The sequence below is a fragment of the Paroedura picta genome, chromosome 9 (genome assembly GCF_049243985.1).
Source record: "Paroedura picta isolate Pp20150507F chromosome 9, Ppicta_v3.0, whole genome shotgun sequence".
NCBI lineage: Eukaryota > Metazoa > Chordata > Lepidosauria > Squamata > Gekkonidae > Paroedura > Paroedura picta.
In genome coordinates, this window is record NC_135377.1 from 19,077,689 (window position 1) to 19,098,872 (window position 21,184).

Below are 21,184 nucleotides of genomic sequence, written 5' to 3' on the forward strand. Positions count from 1 at the left end.
ATATTACACCAAGCAACCTGACAGGTGGTTTGTGACAGGTGCCATTGATCTTTCTTTGTTTAACATAGAACAAGCTGTTATTTAGTAACACAGTGAACAAACATTTCTAACACTGTACACAAAATGTATGAAAATGGTAGGAAATGGTCCAGCTGTCTTTATTGTAATCATTTTCTATGGTTTCAGTTATCTAAATTAAATGAAATAACTTTTTCTTCACTTTTGAATTAAATTTAAAACCCTATTGAAATTTGCAATCTTTGTATTTAAGGGTGGGGTATCAGCACATATGGCTTCACGCACTTGATGCCAAGCTGGCACCAAAGATCTTGTACAATAACATTACAGAGAGATGTCTATACTTAACAGTTTAGGGTCATGCATCAGGTTTTTAGTCTCAATGTGGTCTTTGGTAAAAGCTCTGTTTTGATATATATGTTGAACTAATCCTTTGTACAATCAAAGCTCAATTAATAAGAGACATCCTTTTCTACTTTTTTGTGGAAAATGAACAAAGCTGCCCTTAGAAGACACTAGATTGCAGTATTCAGCTTATAGGTCTGAGCTGAGAGTTGACTATACTAATTAATGTAACAGCCTCCTAAGGGAGTCACTCCAGGCCTACTTGTGCAGGTAGGGCTGAGGGAGCTCTGAAAGAACCATGAATGGCCTCAGGTCACCCAGCTAGTTGCATGCGCAGGAGTAGGAAATCAAGCCCAGACTGCCAGATTAGAGGCCACCATTCTTAACCATTACACCAAGTTGTTTTTCATGTGGTAGCTGCTATCTAATAGTAAGTCTCCAGGTGGCTACTGCTGAGCCTGAGTGACTCATGCAAGTTGTGTGGTAGTGAGTCACTTGGTGATTGCTGCCAGACCTGGCCTGATAAGGACAGAAGGGAAAGGAGCATGGTGGCCTGAAAGGCCAAAACAACCCTGGCAAGAGCGCTACTCCCTTCCCTACCTTTCCCTGACTGATACCAAGGCTTGAATGTTGCCAATGTTGTTGTGGTTGTCTATTAACTCCCATAATATCTCAGAGGGCATCCAGCTGAAGGACTGCTATCATTTGGAAGGGTTTAACCCCGCAATATTTGTTTGCATATTTCAGATTTTTCTGCAAACCTGTGGCTTTTTTTCACAGTTGAAGAAAGATCTGGATTCTGTTCATGGCTCCAAATATTGCATACTTCCCAAGAGCTTATTCTGCCTTCATAAAGCCACTTTTCTTTTGGTTAATTTACAACATTGAATTTTCCATCATAGTTGGAGGAGTGCTGTGGGTTTGTAAAAGACCCAGTATCAGTGGGTGGCCCCCATTTTGCCGTGATCATAATAAGGGCAAGCACCTTACTATTAGGAATTATTACTGTTTTAAGTATCACATACCCTTTAACGTCTATTTAATTACATCTTTGAAAGCAGCCATTAATTCCCACTACATTTTCTTCTCTCATTGATCCGTAAAAGATTCTTATGCTTATAGTATGCTTGCTCTTAATTTTTAAAGAGCTTTTTCAAACTCACACATAGGGAGCACAGGATCTTCCAGGGACTGTGCCATTTCCCTTGGCTGAGAGATTATATTCATCCAATGTAGGATAATTATGTTTTTCTTAACTATGTCTTGTTTAGATCTGCATCTGTAACATATCTAAAACGTGGTTGGAGGTTGTGGGAAGAGTTTTTGACTGGCTCACTGCCTAGCTGATTGGCCATCGTTCCAACGAACAGCCAATCACGGAGATTGTCCTGTCCCTGACCGAAGAACCCTAACAGAACACTGAAGGTTTCAAAGCCTCCTTTTGGTGTAATATCCCCCACTGAGGACTGACTGATATTCTTGCTCAGGATTCTGCATACATACCCCCTTCTCTTCAGGCCTGCTGTGAAGGAAGCCTCTAACAGCCCCTGGCTGAGGTGGGGGATGTGTTTCCGAGAGTAACGGAGGGGAGTCTGACCATGTGTGTGTTTTCCTTTTGAGGGGGCAAAGCTCTCCCCATCTGCCTAACCCAGGGGTAGTCAAACTGCGGCCCTCCAGATGTCCATGGACTACAATTCCCAGGAGCCCCCTGCCAGCATTCGCTGGCAGGGGCTCCTGGGAATTATAGTCCATGGACATCTGGAGGGCCGCAGTTTGACTACCCCTGGCCTAACCGCTGGCTGACAGGGAGGCCATAGAAAAGCCCCTTCTCACTTAAAATACTGCTGTGGCCAGCCTCGCTGCTGAAGGGAAGACACAGCCAAGCCATGTGTGTCTCTTCTCCACCGTTCTCTGAACATTTGAGGCCTACCACACAAGGCTGTTGTGCAGATCAAACTGTTGTGAGGGTTTCTTTTGCCTCCTGTTTCATCTGCACAACAACCCTGTGCAGTAGGCCTCAAGTGTTTCATCTTTACAACATCCTGTGTGGGAGAACACACATTTCCCCTGGCAATTCCAATGAGCTCCTTGGTACCAGTGTAGACAGATGGAGAATGAGGCAGCTGTAGGTCCAATCTTGGAACCAATATAGCAGATCTGGTTGTCGCCAAGGATGGCAGTTTCAGAGAGTGCTCAGTCATGGCTGTTGATTTAGCCAGAGTTGATAGAGGAGAGGGCTTTCTCTCAAAGTATGGCCTTGAGCACGGGGGCCCTATCACTTGACTCTTTCAGCGTGAATTGCTGGCATGCCTTGCCACATTATGCCCTTCACCCGAACAATACAATTATAGCTCATGATTATTGCGGGCACATTTATAAGCCCTTTTTGATCCATTTTTAAACTGACAAAACCTGGTCAGATGATATTAATATAATAATTATATATGTATACATATGAAACAGTTTCTAACAAGTGGCTTTCATTGAGCCCACAGAAGTCCATACATTCTAAATTCTAAATTATATATTGGTGTAGTATCTCTAATGCAAAAATACACAACTGCTGAAAATATTTCACTCACTGTTTGTTTAAATCAGATGACCATTCAGCCTGTGGAATTATTTAGTTAGCCCTGAGAATCTTTGTAGAAAGGCAATCATTCACTTCCCCATCGAGAAGCCAAACAAGAATTGTACACATTCCCTAAATTTCCCTCTTTGCAAACCAAGTCTGCTTTCTTTTATAATTCAACTGAACTTGCAGCTACCCACACTTCCCTCAAACAAGCTGACTTAGCAAAAAAAAAAAAAGAGGCTTTAATCAAATAAAATGCTATTCAGTGGAAGAAGATAAGAGAATGCTGTTGAACGCTGTATGTACTGACAACTGTTATTTCAGCTGCTGGCAATGACATGACAAAGTCTGCATTTTGCAGTTAAAGGAACTGCCACAAGAGACTAAGCGAGTGCTACAGGAAAATTATCACAGAATACTACATAGCTGAATACTTTACCTAAAATAAACCTGAGCAGCAAACCCTGATTTTACACTAGTGAGGTTCTTTCTCATGCACATACTTTTGGGTCCTGATTTCTGTCCTCATTCCCCCCATCACCTTGAAAAAAATAACCAAATAATTTTCTACTCCTGCAGCAAACAACGTATGATAACCAGATTGTCCCACTTTTGGAGGGACATCTGGGGGTACCTGGCAAATTGTACTTACGTTGAAATTTTTAAAATATATATATATATTGCAGTGCTATTTTTGCGTTCTATGAAACTTTTTGTAGATCTATATAGACCAAATTTTTAATCAAGAACCCCCCTGGTCAATGGTGTCCCACTTTACTAATGTTAAAATCTGGTCACCTTAACTTATGACCATGTCCAGGTGACTGACTTTCACCTGTATTGAGTCTCATTTAAGAAGTGCATGAATGAACTAGCTCCTGAGTATAAAAGTATAAGGTCCCTAAGAGTTAAGAAGGTGTCCATTCTTAGTTTAAGCAGTCAGCAGTAATGGTACATATAAATTTAAACTGTTCAACTTTTTTTAAAAAAGCTATTAAAAAGAAACAGTTGTGAACACAAAAATTACTTTAATTTAGCTCTGCAGCAATCTTTCAAAAGCTGAAAATTTCAGCCAATAGCATTAAGCATTCTAGTGCTGATTCTATTTTCCAGACTTTAAACACAGGGATTAAAGAGATAAAAAAAGTTAGGTAATATATGGTTTGGCTGTCACTTTACTATGCAGCAGTTGGTTACACACACTGAAGTGAATAATAATTGCAATGACTAGCCATATTAATAGAAGCAAGCTGAATGAAAAGCCTTGTTGCAAATCATCTTGGGGTTTGATTCAGCAAAAGATGCAGTTTTCTTCCAACCAAACAAGCCCACAGTGATAGTGTGTCTGAATTTGTGTCTGAAAAATAGTGAACATGTTTCACTATGAAACATGAAACACAATAGTTTAATTTTAAATTTAACAGTACTTCCTCATTCTACAGAATAATGTACTCCCAGTTGCCTGAACCAAATTAGCATTTATGGACAGCATACATAAAGCCCTTTTTTAAACACCACTAATAAGCTCACTGACAGGGGAGTGGAAAGGACTAGAGACTGAATCCATCACCTGTATTTTCTGTTCTGCTCTCCACAGACAGGTTCCCTTATATAAGGATACTGTGCCCTTGGGTTGCCCTACCCACAAGGTTTGCACCTCTGGACCAGTTGATCTAGCAACAGAGTTTTCTGAGGCCTCAACTTAAGTAGGCTGGGAGCTAATTGAACCTAGCTGCACCGCAGACTGGTGTTGTTGCACTCTAGCTAGGATCCTGAAAGGAAATATTATTTTCCAGGCACTGCTCTAGATCCATGGTGGGATTGTGTAAAAACATTCTGGCACTTCAGCTCCTTTGCACCTGGCTCAGACCTCCCACTGCACTGGCATTCCTGTGCAGTGGGAGCAGGTCCTAGGAGACTACGGACCTGTCAGGATTGTAGAATCTCTGTCATAAATTAGCCTGAGTTCCTCCATGTCAGTTATACTGCTTGATTGGGCCTGGCGCCTGCTTGCCCTGGCCTTGTAGTTTGTAAGCTATAAAATAGAGTAGTGATGTTATGTTAACCTTTATCTTGTTGTGGGCTCACAGGGTGGTTGTCACCTCTCTCAAGGCTGGGAGAATGGAATCCTGTTTTTGTAACACACATGTCTTTTCTCTCCTACCCCCCCTCCTTGGGAACTGTCAAGTTTTGGGCAGGAGAAATGTATTGATAAGCTGGGGCAAATCTGGCCTCTGGTCAGATTTGACTTTCAGTCCAATGCGTATAGTGCTAATCAATAAAACTCTTTTCTTTTGAATAAGTTTTGTTGTGAGTTTCCTGTGCGTCTGACATCAAGTCAAATCTCACAACTCCTTTCACCTGCAATAATGCAGGGCGAGGGACATACTTTTTCTGAGCAGGGAGAGGGCCTGGATTGGGACCTCTCCCAGGGCGACGGCGCTAGTGCAGGGCCGTACAGCTCGGGCATGCTGCGGGCAGTCTCGGGGACAACCCCGGGGCCCGAGGAATTTTTGGAACGACACGTCACCCAGCGTAGGCGATTGTCAAAGTACGACCGCCCTACTGGGGACGAATTGTGGCCGGAGCACCTGGCGCTGCCTAGCTACGGACTGGAGCCTGTGGGTGAGACACAGGACTTGCAGTACAAGCTGGACAGGGTGACCAACTGGCTGCAGGACCTTTCGGGTCGGCTGGATCCGGAGGAGAAACGCCGGACACAACGCCTGTTGAAGGAAGTGCTCGGTGGTGGTGCGCACGATACCAGCGGGCAAAGAGCGAGCGGTGGGCTTGCCCTGCGGGAACACGGCATGGCTGACACGCAAGCAGCGGCGGATGCCGAAGCGGTGGCCAGGGCCAGAGCGCAGCTGGAGATCGAGGCGGAGGCGGCGGCTCGAGCGAGAGCGCAGAGGGAGAGGGAAAACGAAGACGAGGAGCGAGAGGACGCAGGCGGCGCTGGCGGCGACGGAGCCGGAGGAGACGGCGCGGGGGGAGACGATGAAGCAGCGGCGGCGGCGGCAGCGGCGGCGGCGGACGTTGCGGGAGCCGAGGCGGCAGCAGCAGCAGCGGCACGAGAAGCAGCGGCGGCGGCCGCACGGGCAGCAGAGGCGGCGAGGGTGGCAGAGCGAGCGAGAGTGGCGGCGGGAAGAGGACGAGGCATCGGCCGTGGTGCGAGACCCCTGGTCCCAGCCCCGGCGCCAGCGGATTGGGGCCCAGGACGCCTACCCCCCCACCTCCGTGGAGTGGAGATGCGGAGCACCTATAAATTCAAGGCTGAGTTTTCTGGGAACCCCGACGATTTTCCTACGTTCCTGGTGCATCTCCAGGCCTACATGATGGACATGGGTTTCACTTTCCATGACGACGCCGAGCGGGTGCGCTTCGTGGGGGAAGCCCTAGAAGGCAAGGCTGCCAAATGGTTCGTGGACTTGTACCGTTACCATCCCCAAGCCATCCGTAACTACAACCATTTTCTGCGGGCCATGCGCCAGATGTACGTGGAGCCGTTCGAACGGGAGACTGCAGAGAAGAAACTCAGAGCTCACCGGCAAGGAAAATTGTCAGTGGTTGAGTATGCCAGGGAATTTAAGGAGCTGGCGTCTTCGGTGCCGGACTGGACCGAACCCCAACGCGTACTGGCGTTTGTGGGGGGCCTCAATCCTACTCTGGCTGACAAATGCCTCCTTTTGGAAGACCCGCTTACAGTCGACGGGTGGGTCCAATTGGCTGGAGAGATGGAAAATCGATTGGAGCGGGCCTCGATGGTCCAGGTCCTGGCTGGTAAAACCGTGGCGAAGACTTCCACCCCGGCGAAAGTCAAGCCCCGAGCGAAACTGGAGCCGACTGAGCGCACCCGGCGCATGGCAAAAGGGCTGTGCTTGGGCTGCGGCCAAGCGGGACATTTTCTCGCACAATGCCCGTCAAAAGCAGTATCGACCCCGAGGGCCGCGAGCAGCCCCCCACCGAAAGCCCAGCCCGCCAAGAAAACCGCTCCGAAGACAAGTGCCAAGTCTCTTCTGGTGCCAGTGGCTGCCGTACCGGCAGTGGACGACTCGGAGGAAAGTAGCGGGCTGGAGGACGAGGATCAAGCTGAGGCGCAGTCGGGAAACGAGGATGGTCTGCTGTAAAGGCGCCCCGCCAGCAGGCCGCCAACAGGGGCAAACGCGCGGTGAGTGATTCCCCCTTGCTGCTCTTACCCGCCAATCTCTCCAACCCCAAGTCGGGGAAAACGGTGGGGGTCCGATGTATCGTGGACTCGGGGTGCACCCAATCCTTAGTGAGCCCGGCACTGGCCGAGACTTTGGGGGTGGGAAAGGTGCCGCTGAGAGAACCCTTGCCAATCACCCAATTAGATGGGAAATGTGCTCCCGGAGGGGAAGCCACGGCAAAAACGCGCCCAATGGACTTGGACATATAAAAACATTGGGAGCAAATCCAACCTTTGGTAGCCCCTCACTCCGCCTTTCCTTGCGTGTTGGGGTTGGACTGGCTGAAGGAACATGACCCCCTAGTGAAATGGAAAGAAGGGACTGTGGAATTCACCTCTCCCGCTTGCGAGCAGCACGCTCGACCGCGAAGCCCCCCGAGCTCGGGGGTTGTGGCCGCCTTGGGATCCGGGGGGGCAGCGCTCCCTCCCGAGTATCGGGACTTTGCTGATGTGTTCGCGGAGGTGGAGTGCAACCAACTTCCCCCTCATCGTAAAACTGACTGTGCCATTGAATTGAAGAAAGGGGAACCCCTCCCCAAAGCCAAACTTTATTCCATGAGCCCGCGGGAAATGGCGGAGCTCAGGGAATTTTTGGATAAAAACCTGGCGAGGGGCTTTATTAGACCGGCCACATCGTCCTTGGCGGCCCCGGTCCTCTTTGTGAAAAAGAAAGACGGTTCACTGCGCTTGTGCACCGACTACCGTGGTTTGAACGCAGTCTCCACATGCAACGCCTACCCGCTCCCCCTGATAAAGGACTTATTGGGCCACCTGGGGAAGGCGCGAATCTTCACGAAACTGGATTTAAGGGAGGCCTATTACCGGGTCCGAATAAAGAAGGGACACGAATATTTGACAGCTTTTAACACTCCCCTGGGGCAGTTTGAGTACACTGTAATGCCGTTCGGCCTCGCCGGCGCTCCGGGCGTGTTCATGAATATGATTAATGAAATTATGCATGATTTATTGTACCAGGGGGTGTTGGTTTATATTGATGATATTCTTGTGTATTCAGAAAATGTTGAGAGTCATGCTAACCTGGTCCGCGAAGTGCTCCGCCATTTGCGGGAGCACCAGTTGTTTGCCAAACTGTCAAAATGTGAGTTCCACCAAGATGCGGTGGAGTTTTTGGGCTTCCGGGTCTCCCAGGCTGGGATTGAAATGGACCCGGGCAAAGTGCGGGACCTGTTGGCTTGGGAACCCCCCCCCCCCGTACTAGGAGGCAATTACAAAGTTTCTTGGGGTTCGCTAATTTTTATAGAACCTTTATCCCCAATTTTGCCAAAGTGGCGTTGCCTCTTACTGATTTGTTGAAAACCAAACAAGGGGGAAAGACAGCGAACCGTCCGGGGGCGCCCCTCCATTGGACTCCCCCATGCCAGGACGCGTTTGACAGACTAAAATTGTTGTTTACGTCCGAACCGGTGCTGGCCCATGCTGACCCAACTAGGCAATTCACCGTGCAAGTAGATTCCTCGGACGTGGCAATGGGGGCCGTAATCCTCCAAGAGGGGGAGGATGGGAAATTGCACCCGCTGGCCTATCTTTCAAAGAAATTTTCTGGGGCTGAACGAAACTGGGCAATTTGGGAAAAGGAGGCGGCTGCAGTAAAATTGGCCCTTTCCACTTGGAGGCATTGGTTAGAGGGGTCCACAGTTCCTTTTGTGGTCTGGACGGATCATAAAAACCTCCAGGCGCTCAAGCAGCCCCGCTCGCTTTCGGCAAAGCAGATGAGATGGGCGGAGTTTTTCGCTCGTTTTAACTTCTCCCTTAAACATCTACCTGGCAAAATGAACTTTCTGGCAGACGCCTTGTCGCGCCTGCCCCAGTACAACAGCAAACGAGACCCATTGGTGGATACAGTTTTTACCCCCGCCCAACTGGGGATGGCCGCGGTGACGCGCAGCCACACGAAGTCTGAAACGCCCATTCCAGGGGGTTGGGTCCAGAAGGAGTTGTCACAGGACTCGGAATTTTACTCCCTCCGCCCCGATCTGACTGAGAAGGGGGGGCTCTTTTTCAAAGGCGAGAGGCTTTTTGTCCCGGCAGCGGCCAGGGGAGATGTTTTAAAACTTTGCCACGATGCGAAAACAGCTGGACATTTTGGGTTTGTGAAAACTCTGCACCTAGTCAGGAGACAGTATTGGTGGCCATCTCTGCGCAAGGATGTGGAGAAGTATGTGCAGGGGTGCCCCATTTGTGTCGCCTCAAAACCTGCTGGAGGAAAGAAAAAAGGGCTGTTGCAGCCCCAGCCCACCCCCTCTCGGCCTTGGACGGATGTCACTATGGATTTTATTACAGACTTACCTCCCAGTCAAGGGAAAACCGTCATTTGGGTAGTAGTGGACGCTTTTTCAAAGCAGGCTCATTTTATCCCGTGCACAGCCTTGCCTACTGCAGCCAAATTGGCTTCAATGTTTATAAACCACGTGGTACGTCTGCACGGGATCCCGACACGTGTTCTGACGGATCGGGGCCCCCAGTTCGTTGCCAAGTTCTGGCGGGAGCTCCTGAGGTTGTTAGGCGTAGAACAAGCCCTCACCTCGGGCTATCACCCCGAGTCAAATGGCCAGACCGAGAGAGTAAACCAGATCTTGGAGCAATATTTACGCTGTTTTATCAATCATCAGCAAGATGACTGGGTTTCTTTATTGCCACTCGCTGAATTTGCCTATAACAATGGGGCCCACGCCTCAACGGGGGTATCCCCCTTCAAGGTGGTGTATGGGACTGATTTAGTGGCAGCACCCACCTGGGAACTTAGCTCCACCGAAGCCCCTGACATTAATAAGTGGGCAGCAACCATCAGTGCGGGGTGGCCGGAAATAATTGCCAGCCTCAAAGGAGCGAAACAAGCCTATAAAGCCCAGGCAGATAAAAAACGGGTACCTGCACCAGAATGGAAAGTGGGAGATCTGGCCTATTTGTCCACAAAGAATTTGCGGTGTCAACAAAAGTCCAAGAAGCTTGGCCCAAAATATGTGGGCCCATTTAAAGTGGTTAAACTAATAAATGCTGTAACTGTGGAACTAGCTTTACCAAAGACTTATAGGAATGTGCATCCGGTTTTTCATTCCAGCCTGCTGCGGAGAGCTCCCGTCCCGGATGAATGGCACCCTCCTCCAGCTACGCCTGTGCCGATTTACATCGACAAAGACACCCACTATGAAGTCAACCAAATTTTAGACTCTCGTATGCATAAGGGTCGCCTCCAGTATTTGGTCGATTGGAAAGATTTTCCCTCTGGGGACAAAGAGTGGGTGGAGGCTGGGAATGTGAAGGCACCCCGCCTTCTCTGGGCTTTCCATCGAGCATTCCCTGATTGTCCTCGCCCGGTGGATGCCGGCTAGGTGGGGGAGTGAGATAGTTTTAATGCGGAGGGATGTCAGGATTGTAGAATCTCTGTCATAAATTAGCCTGAGTTCCTCCATGTCAGTTATACTGCTTGATTGGGCCTGGCGCCTGCTTGCCCTGGCCTTGTAGTTTGTAAGCTATAAAATAGAGTAGTGATGTTATGTTAACCTTTATCTTGTTGTTGGCTCACAGGGTTGTTGTCACCTCTCTCAAGGCTGGGAGAATGGAATCCTGTTTTTGTAACACACATGTCTTTTCTCTCCTACCCCCCCTCCTTGGGAACTGTCAAGTTTTGGGCGGGAGAAATGTATTGATAAGCTGGGGCAAATCTGGCCTCTGGTCAGATTTGACTTTCAGTCCAATGCGTATAGTGCTAATCAATAAAACTCTTTTCTTTTGAATAAGTTTTGTTGTGAGTTTCCTGTGCGTCTGACAGGACCAAGGTTTATATCCTTCTCAGTAGAAGCTTGGGTGGTTAATCTCAAGGGCCTTGGCATGGTCTACCTTGCTAGGTCTGGCAGGGTGGCCTCTGGTCAGCAGCCACTTCTGCAATGCCAGGCCCTCAATGATCCCACTGGTCTTCCTCAGGGTCTTCCCTGAGGATCGAGAGTCACTGGACTGGTCAAAGGGAGTCATAACATTTCCTTATCTAGGGCTGCTAAATGGCCTGGAGAAAAATTTCCTGACCCTTTAATAGAGACCTGTATGTTATTTACCTGGTGATATTAGTCATCTCCATACCATTAAAAACTTCATTGCTCATTTCTACACATTAAAACTCTATTAAAGGCACAGGGCATTTTCCTCAGGCCAGTTGGCAATTTTATCTCCTCCTGAACAGCTGATGAAATGTTTATCTCATAAAAATTGTTCCTTATATTCAGCCTCAGCTATTGGATCAGTTACAGAAATTACTCACAATTGTCTTATATGAGCATGAAGTTTCCCAGCTGACTGAGGATCTGAACACCAAAGACTTACTTTACATACAACTTGCCTCTAGGTGGATCAGGATATCTGTGTTCTACAAATGCTGGTCTGACACAATTTACAAAATCCTGAACTAATCTTGGACATGTTTACACTTTCACTTTGTATTGGCAAGTGAGTAGCTTGCTTCAGCAAGGTAATTTCCAGGACTGAAACATGCATTTCAGCAAACTTGGCCTAAGACCCAAAATTAAGCCAGTCTTGGAAGAAACCCAAGACATCATAAAGAGATTTATCAGTATAATCTCTTTCTTCAAATCACCTAATGGGTTCAATTTATTAGTTTAATTTCAGCAAAGCCAGTGTCAATATCCCTGGTTTTGGGAGTTTTGGTGTTCAAGAGGTAATTCCTGTGCACCAGAAGAATTATCGAGCTAAGGGTACAGGTAAATATACATAGACAGTTGTAAGCGTTTGGGGCAAATGCTGGCAGGGGCTCATGGGAATTATAGTGCATGGACATCTGGAGGACCACAGGTTGACTACCCCTGCTCTAGATAAAATCACAAAACAAATGTAATAATGGCTGCAGCTGTAACAGCAGCAGTAGCCATACTGGGAGAAGAACAAGTATATTATAATGTTTTGTTTCAAAGTCTCATTTGCAAGCTAAATCTCCATTGTGGAATGTACTCCAAAAGCTTAACTAACCATATGCAAGAGGGGGATTAGCATAATAGTGAGAATAATGTCAATATTATTTCAACTTCTACCTTTTGGCCTATTCCTTTTTCCAAAGCCATATAACTAAGCTGCAACGTTTCAACTGTACTCCCAAGCGTTGCAACTTCCCCATTATGTCCTCCCCTTATATCTCCACCTGTTTCCAAACATAAAACAATGTATTTTTTATTGTTGCTTAGTAGCTTGAAAAGAAACAAGGAAAGTTCTAATATGTGTATGTAAAATGTCAGTATTAATATGTGAAATTTCAGTTTTACAGTACTAATTTCCCCCACAGGTCACAATGGCTTTATTTCATTATAAACAAATTAAGATTAAATACATTTGAAAACTAGTAAATAAAGCAAAACCACTGGAATCTCAATTAAATAGCATTCACAAAAACAGTTAAGAGTGAACACTTTCCTACCCTTCTCAATTACAAGATTTATTGTGCCTGAAATGGCCTTTCCTTTGCTATATAATATTCATTTTTCTCTTCCATACTCTTCATGACACTTCTGACAATTTTTTGCTGGTTCATAATAGTCTGATCTCAACGTCACTGCCCCACTAGCCCATCTGTACTGTTCATTTTCAGTTCCAGACCAACACAAATTCTCACAACTAACACAAATTATAGTAGTAAAGATGTATATCTCATGTCTTACAATCACGTTCATCATTACTTTAAGACATAAGTTCACAAATCAACTAATGTCAAACATTTTCAAACCAGTTTCTGAAACTTTGCCAATGAGCATTTGTATAGTAAAACACACAACATTTGCAGACAACTGAAGACAAGATATAGGTGTATCCCTATCCTAAAAATACAACTTTTGAAGCAGCTGCTATTTTTTTCCTACTAAAGCTTTTAAACAACTTTTGTAGTACCACCCCGTTATTGGCACATGCTTACTTTGCCACGTGCTCTAATGGACAGATCCCTCTTACCGTTATTACTATTAGAATCAGCTTTTTAAAAAATGTTCATGAATAGTATAAAACTCACACAAAATATTATGTTAATTTCTTAAATGTTTACTCTGCATTTTTCAAAATACATAGCCTTCTGGATCCCACCTATCAACAAATTGAAACAAAACTACCAGAAGATGAGAATTCACAATAACTTGATTTATCAAACGAGCACCTAAGAAAACATGAAGTCTTCAAACTTTCTAAAAAGCCTACCAGAATAAAAGTATCTTGCAGTACTTCTTGAAGTTCTCCGAAAAGGTATTTCCCCAAGAAGACCCACAATCAAGTCCCACAACCAAGAAGGCCCAATGTTATCTTGCTGCCGTTTTTAAATCTCAAAGGCAGGAACAAGTGGGGGGCAGCAATATTCATACAGGTTCTCCCTAGGTCTTAAAGATGCCATGCCATAGTAGACTTTTTAGGTTAAAACCCATACAATAAATCTGATCAGGAAACAAAATGGAAGTCACTATAGTTCCCTGTTCTGTCAGCAGCTAAGTGGCAGCTTTCTATACCAACTGGAATGTCCAATCCATTTTTTAAGAAACATATGACAACCATAGATTCTTGAGATAATAAAGGGAGAGGCGACCGGTATAAAATGTTTATTTTCCAAGAGGCTGCCCTTGCTGTACAAAATCCATTAAAGTTAAGCTTGACAGAAAGACAAGTAATTAGTCACAATTACTGACATGGCACATAAAGTCAATAGTAATATCAGCTACTCAGATGGTACTACACAGGATATGTTAAAGACAGCATGCCACTAAGGGCAGCAGAATTATCTTTAAAAAATATTTCAAAACTATGGAGGTCATTCCTCAGGAACACTGCATGGGTTCACCCAGGGCCTTCACAAGACATAACCTATCAAAAGCAGGTATCTGTGCAAAATAACCATTTCATATGTCATCATCTTCTAGCAAATCCCAGCAGGAGTGGTTGCTGACCTTATCAGTATAAACTCCTGCTGAGTGCAACTCTGCATCATTTCTCTTTGTGTCTTCCAAATCAGAGCAGAAGGAAAGGACAGAGTAGGATATATACACATACATATACAAATGCATACATAATATGCCCTGGGAAGAGGAACAAAGAGGAAAAAATTCATGTGACAGCGGCTACTGACGCTGCTGAATGCTTTTAGTAACCACCCCAATAACATAGTGACAGACTAATTATTAGACAATATATAAATTAGACAATATAAATAGGAATGGCGGGGGGGACTGTCAGAGAAAACTATACAGCTACTTTCTATTTATGTGTATTTTAGACACATTCTGTAATAATGTACCACTTAAGATAGCTAGCAGTTAAGTTTTGTCAAGAACTCTACAGGTGTCAACTCAGTTTCTAGATCAAATCATCCTATGCCCCAAAATAGCTTTAATTTCAAAAAATGTTTTGTCAATAAAATAGAAATTAAAAAAACAAGCTAATTGACCAGCACTTCCAATATTTCTTTCAACCACAGGTGTTACCTCTTCCTTTGAAAGGGTAAGTAACTTATTAGACTGGAAAGAACAATATTAAGATCACTTTGTCTTAGAGTGGAAATAACAACACCAAGATTACTTTTTAAAAATTAATATTAAGAAAAAAGAAGAAAATTAACTAGATCACCATTAAGCTACAACAGCCTTTCTCAGGCACCAACATACTTATTTAATATTTCAACCCTAGAAACATGAAGGATATGCATACTCAGCCATTCTCAATAAGCAAAAGATTCACCTAAAGCAGAAACACCTGAGAAATTATTGAGAGATACAAAGAGGAAGGATCTTTCTTTATAAGAACATACCTTGGATACAAAAATAACATTTTGCCAACAAAGAAGCCTTACTCCAATATAAGGGATCACCTGCCAATAATTGTTCTAGTACAATGAACCTGCTGGAGCAAAATTTCTTCTGCTGAAAGACTCAGTTATCAGCAGAAATTGAACCACTGGATCCAGCCATACCATCCATAATTATGTATCATAACAGAAAATATAGGGTCTCTGCAGCCAGTATTATCCCTTTATGTGAATAAAGTCACAATGAGCAATACAGCATAAGATTCACTTGCATATCCAGCATATTGCACCAGCACAGCAACATGTGTTAGCATTACTCTGCCACCAGAAGGAGCATACTGGCATTGACCAAGACTATTGTCATGCACAGAAACAGGAGAGGTGAGGAAGAGTAAAATGAGGGTGAGACTAAGAGTACCACAGTTAATACATCCCTTTATTCCTTGGGACCATCACGGAATCACCTATATCAGCAAAATACAACTATGTTTTATAGTAAGGTACCAGCTAGAATGACATTGCACAGCAAGAACATGGATACAGCATGACTGACATCTTAACTTGTCTGGGACTTGCAATTCCAACTACATCAGCACATGCCATTCTGCATAGTGTCTCATCTACACATGTCTGTATCCAGATGGCAGTCCAAAATCTCTTGTTAATATTACACATTGACAAGCTGTCTGCCTGATCCCATACCTGCTATAAAATGCTTATAAGAAGCCATTAATTCATGTATAGTATATTAAGAATCAAATTTTAGGAGAGACAGTCTTCCCTGTTCTCAAGTTTAGCTGTTTTAGGGAGGTGTATATCAGTTTAAAAGGCATGTGAATAGCATATGATTTTCATCTGAATAGTGCTAGTGAAATATCATAGTTTACAATTAGACGCACTTCTCTTGCAAATGTGTTTATGTTCTAAATGTTAATACTCAATAAATTAAAAAACCATGAATCCTATCTACTGTATTTTTATTCTGCCCTTCCTCTAAAGAACTCAGGGTGGTTTCCTACCTCCATTTTTATGCTCAGAACAACTCTATAAGGTAGGTTAGGTTGAACCAGTGGGACCCAAGAAGTCTCATGGCATAGTGGGGATTTGGACACAGGTCCCCCACATATAAATCCACTAAACCCTTAAATAACCTTATTTTTAAAATATAGGGGAATACATTTGTTCCTATACCCCATACTAGAGTCAAAAACAAAGAACATAATCAAAACTTTATTCTCAGAATAATCAGAGATATCGCATAACTACTAGTATTTTAAGTGTTAATATTATCAATGATTGGCAATGTCACTGCGAGCTTAAAATTAATCTAATAGATTTAGTGATACATTTTTCAAAATGTACACACCAAGATGTAAAGGATAAATGGAACACAGATCTCTGCAACTGGTGCAAATTACATTAAATTATTAGTTGGAATTAGAGTTGCAAATGGTAACCCAATTTTTCTTAATGTAATTACACTGGCTTCCTTCAATGCAGTGACATATATGATAATTTTTGTTCAGCCTAAGAACAGTGAAGAAGCTTATTCCTCTTGATGGGGAGATTAAAAAAATACCTGAAAACAGTAATTTATTTGTTCACTTTCATGTTGCTAATGATACACTGATTTCAACACAAATTCACAGCTGAGCCCAGAAACCAAAAGGAAGCTTTTAGCTGCAAATTTTGAATCAGCAGTTCAAAAACACAATGGGTTAACATCACTATGATTGCCTAGTAATTTGCCTGGGTATTTTTAGCAGCATTTAAACTTACAAGCATTCATTTTGACATGGACAAATTGTCACAACGTGTCCAGTGACTGTTTGTCCAAATTAACAGAGAGCAGTATCTATTATCATAGAGCAACAAAGCATCATTTAGAGGTCAGTGTGGCCATTACATAAGAAAAAGCCACGTTTTCATGTATGATTCCATGACGGTTGAAAACCAGAGACAAGTCATACCGTATCATATCATACATTGTACATAGAAACAGGCCCTCGGCTGCTAATGAGCAAGTGGTGGTTCAGGATTAGGGGGGAGGGGAATTACTAAAACCTATTGTGCAGATCATAGAAGTTTAGACGCCCTGGAAACCTCTCCATCCGGAACACATATGCAAGAAACAAAACAATGACAACCACAGGCACGGTGGCACCTCCGAACAACCAGGGCCAAAGGGATAAGAAACGAGCCCATTTGCAAGAGAGCCGGAGGCCACGGAGCCCGGGGCGAGAGAGGACCGGGGAGGACGAGCCCATCGTTCCTCTCGCTCTGCCTGGACAGCTCCCCGGTGCTGAAGTTCCTGAGCGGCCGGGCCGAGGCGTTTCTGCGGCGCCTCTCGCTTGAGGCCCGCGCCCTGCCCTGCTCGCCGGCGAGCGTCTAGCCTGGCGGCTCCCACAGGTGCAGGGACAGGAGCGCTCTGCCAGCCCGCCGAACGGGCCGTGGGGAGGGGACACGTTGTGGGCAGGAAGATGGCGGCTCTCGCCACCCCGACAGTGGGGCGCTCTCCCCGGGAGGGGCCGGGGGCACGGCGGGAGGCAGCCAAGAGAGGAGGCCGAGGCGGCGGAGGAAGGGCGCAGGAGCCGGCCGCCGGCGAGACCCCCTCCCGTGGCCCACCCGCTCCGCCACACACCGGGTGCCGACCGCACCTGTGCGGCCATATTGCGCCGAATAAGGCGCTCGGCCCCTGGGGAGGGAGGGAGGGAGGGAGGGGAGGGGGCCGCCGGCTTCTGGTCGCCCTTCCCTGCCCCATCTCCGGCGAGCGGGGGCAGCCACGATGCACGGACCACGGGCCTCCCCGCAGCACGAGGCCGCCGCCGCCGCCGCCGCCCACCCCGAGGCCCCTCGCGGTCCCCTCAGCCCCACCTCAGGCAGGCAACGCGGCCGGGGCCGGGGGGGGGGGAGGCGGGCGGGCGGGTCGGAAGTGGCCCTTACTTGAGGACGGATTGCTCCTTCTCTTCCTCCTTCTTCTGGCGATCCATGACGGCCTGGATGATTTTCCTCTCTTCCTCCGTGAGGTGGCTGAGGTCGGGCAGCTCGGCCGCGGGCGGAGGCGGCGGCGGCGGCGGAGGAGGAGCAGGGCCGCCCCGGGGCCCAGCAGGCGCCGACATGTTGGGAGCCGGAGCTTCAGCAACCCTCGGAGACGGGGGGCCTCTGGGCCAACTCAGGCGGCGGCAGCGGCGGCAGCAGCAGGAGCAGCCGCCGCCGCCGGGGGCCAGACATCCGAGTCAGCGCACTTCGGGGGCTTCCTAATCCGTCGGCATCCTCGCCAGTGCCTGCTGTGGGGCGGGGAGCGTCCTTGGGTCGGGGAAGCGACGAGGGGTGCCCCCCCCCGGTCGCCTCGCAGGAACCCCGTCACCTGCTGGCCGGGGCGGGAGGGAGGGACGGAGGGAGGGAGGGACGGAGGGAGTCAGGCGGCAATCAGGGCTGGAGGGGCGACTCGGGAAGAGGGACGCGCCGAGGCGGGAAGACGCGCACTAGAAGGGGGACGGGGAGGGGAGGGGAGATGGGGAGGGACGGAGCCGCCTGGCCTGGCCTGGCCGGCGTGGGGGGCTGCCCCAGCCGAAGGCGCCCCCTGGTCGGGGGAAGAGGGGCCGGCAGGGGGGTCGGGGCGCGGGCTGCGGGGGCGAAGCGCCGGAGGAGGGCGACGAGGAGGCAGAACGACGGGCAGGAGAGCAGAGCCCCGCTGGCCGCCCGAGGCGCAGGGCGGGAGACGACCCCTGAGGGCGAGGGCGAGTCCCGGGCGCCAGCCGCTCCCGCCGGCTCATAATTCCAGGCCGCCGTCCATGGAGCGGGGCGTGCGGAGGAGCGGCTCCCTCCGGCGGCGGCGTCCTCCTCCTCCTCCTCCTCCTCCTCGTCGTCTGCCGCTGCCGCCGCTAGCGGCCGCCGCTTCTGCCAGCCGCGCTCCGCCAAGGCCTCGCCGCCGCCGCCACCGCCGCCTCTCGTGGCCGCCTCGCTCGGCTGCTCTTCTCCCCGCCTCGCTGCTCTCGGCGAGCCGCCTAGCCCATCGCATCGCGGAATGAAAAACAAACGCAATGCACGGAAGTGAAACGGGAGCGAGCTGCGGCTGCGAAGCGGGCGGGCGTCCGTCCCGGGAAGGGGCGCCTCGTTCTCTTCCCCCCCCCCAGCCCACCCGCCCGGCCGCCCGCCCTCCGGCACAACCACGGCGCTCCTGCCTGAAGCTGGGCAACGGGCAGGGCTGGGCGGGGGCACGGGACGAGGGGAGGCGGCGAGGGGGAAGCCGCTTTCCCACAGCCTCTCGGGGAGGAGAGCGACACGACGCGCGTCGGCAACCAGGGAGGCGAGGCCGGCGGGGGGGGGGAGAGAAGAGCAGGCAAGAGGGCTGGGCTCGTTTATTTATTTATTTCATAATAAGCGCGTCGGGAAGAAAGCGGGAGGGGGAGAGAAAATGGACGCGACGCAAATCACGCCAGGCAGGAGGGGCCTCGTGCTGGAGACGCGCGCGCGACGGAGGGAAAGGGGGCGGGGAGAGGGCGAGAGAGACGGTGACGGGCAACCGCCGCCACGCCGCCGTTATTTCTGGCGAGGTGTGGGGGCGGGAGGGGGGAGGCGGGGAAGAGGCGGGGCCGTGGAGAATCTGGGAGGCGAAGGGAGCAGAGCCTGGAGTAGGTCGTTCCCAGCGCCAGCCTAAGAGCGTTTTCCTGGGATGAAGAGGCCCGAGAAGGAGCCCCAGTGGGCCTGTTCAGCGTTGTTGGGGGTCCTGGAAGTGCTGAAGGTGCAGTCAGGACACACATCCAACTTAAGCTGCCCAGGATTGGTCAGAGTCAGGTCCGGTGGCACCTTACACGCCTGATCCCTTGTTGGTCTCCAAGGTGCTTCTGGACTCCAGTCTCAGAGTGCTACTGCAGGCCAGCATAGCTACCCTCTGAAACTAAAGAGAGAGGTCGATGAAGATGAGTAGTCTGCCTGTAGCCGTGGAGCAAGAGTCCAGTAGCAACCTCTAGACGAGCAGAATATAAGCTAGTGGTTCTCAACCTGGGGGTTGGGTGGGACCCCTATGGGGGCCGGGCGACCCTTTCACAGGGGTCACAGCAGGGCGAGCAGCTTGGCAGGGGGGTGGGCACTCCGCCAATTTATGTACAATTATGAACAATGGCTCTTCACGCCATTGGACAGTTTCGGTTCAATTTCTGTAAAAGAACACTTGCATAATTTAAGGGTGGGGGGTCACCACAACATGAGGAACTGTATTAAAGGCTCATGGCATTAAGAAGGTTGAGAACCACTGGTATAAGCTTTTGTGAGTCATTGTTTACTCCTTCAGGTTTCTAAAGATGCCTCCAACCATAGCTCTGGAAGATCTGGCAACATCCCAACCCGGGACTGCTGACGTCGGTGCTGCTGTTAATACTCACTAAAATTGTTGCTTCAATTTAATTTGAAATGTTGAATTTTTAGAAATTTTAATGAACATGGTGCTTATTATGGTGCTTTTTACATCATATACACCACAGGGAGCCAGCTTATTGGGAGGGCAGTATAGAAATCAAATAAATGCCCTGCTATTTGGGTCATAAGTTATATTTGTTTTCATATGGGTTATTTCTACTGTTTTGCGTTTTTTCTAGCGTTACCTGCATTGTATCTGTCCCATGTTGCCTAGGAGAAAGGGGGTATATAAATAGTTTAAATAAAATAAATAAAAAGATTCCCAAATTAAAGATGGCATGTTAAAATGAATGGGAATTGGCCAAGAAGCTCAAAGGGTGCTTGTAGAGAACAGGTTCCATGGTGGGGGTTGGGATGGGGGTTAGGGATGAGAGTCTCTGGATGCATCCGACAGGGAAAACTGACAAATAAAATTAAGGTTCTATTTGGGATTATAAAACCAGAAGTCCTCTGACAAATTACAGTTTACATTGTCAGATATTAAAGAAAAGCCAGAAAAAAAATAACCATCTAGAAATTTGTGGCACTACTACTGCATAACAAATGGAATTAAGACATAGACTGTCAAAGGTTTAAATGATTTCAGTTCAAATCCACTATCATATCAGCTCATAACCTTATTCAATCCAATGAGGTTTTAAAAAATCATTGTGTTGCATTACCACTGGTGCAAAATAATCTTCTGTAATCAGCTCATGCAGTAAACATAATTTCAGTGTTTACAAACAGCTGCAAAAATAAACGTTAGTTCCAGTGTTGAAAACCTATGGTGTGAAATTAGCAACTGAAGGCAGCTCTACAGGTTTAGATGCTTTATTACTGCAGA

At 47.7% G+C, this 21,184-nt stretch overlaps 1 protein-coding gene across 47 annotated transcripts in view; it reads right to left on the minus strand.

Annotated features, from left to right (window-relative positions):
* RIMS2 (regulating synaptic membrane exocytosis 2) overlaps positions 1–19,264 on the minus strand; it is a 360,299-nt gene extending 341,035 nt beyond the window's left edge. For 20 of the 47 annotated variants that reach the window (XM_077351691.1, XM_077351711.1, XM_077351692.1 and 17 more), the window contains exon 1: positions 17,884–19,263. In XM_077351691.1, the coding sequence (XP_077207806.1) occupies positions 17,884–18,059 (176 nt within the window). In that variant the 5' untranslated portion in view covers positions 18,060–19,263. Of the gene's footprint in view, positions 1–17,883 lie in introns of all 47 variants that reach the window. The other 27 variants (XM_077351703.1, XM_077351707.1, XM_077351700.1 and 24 more) reach the window with 8 other exon arrangements.
* Positions 19,265–21,184: the final 1,920 nt, after the last annotated feature.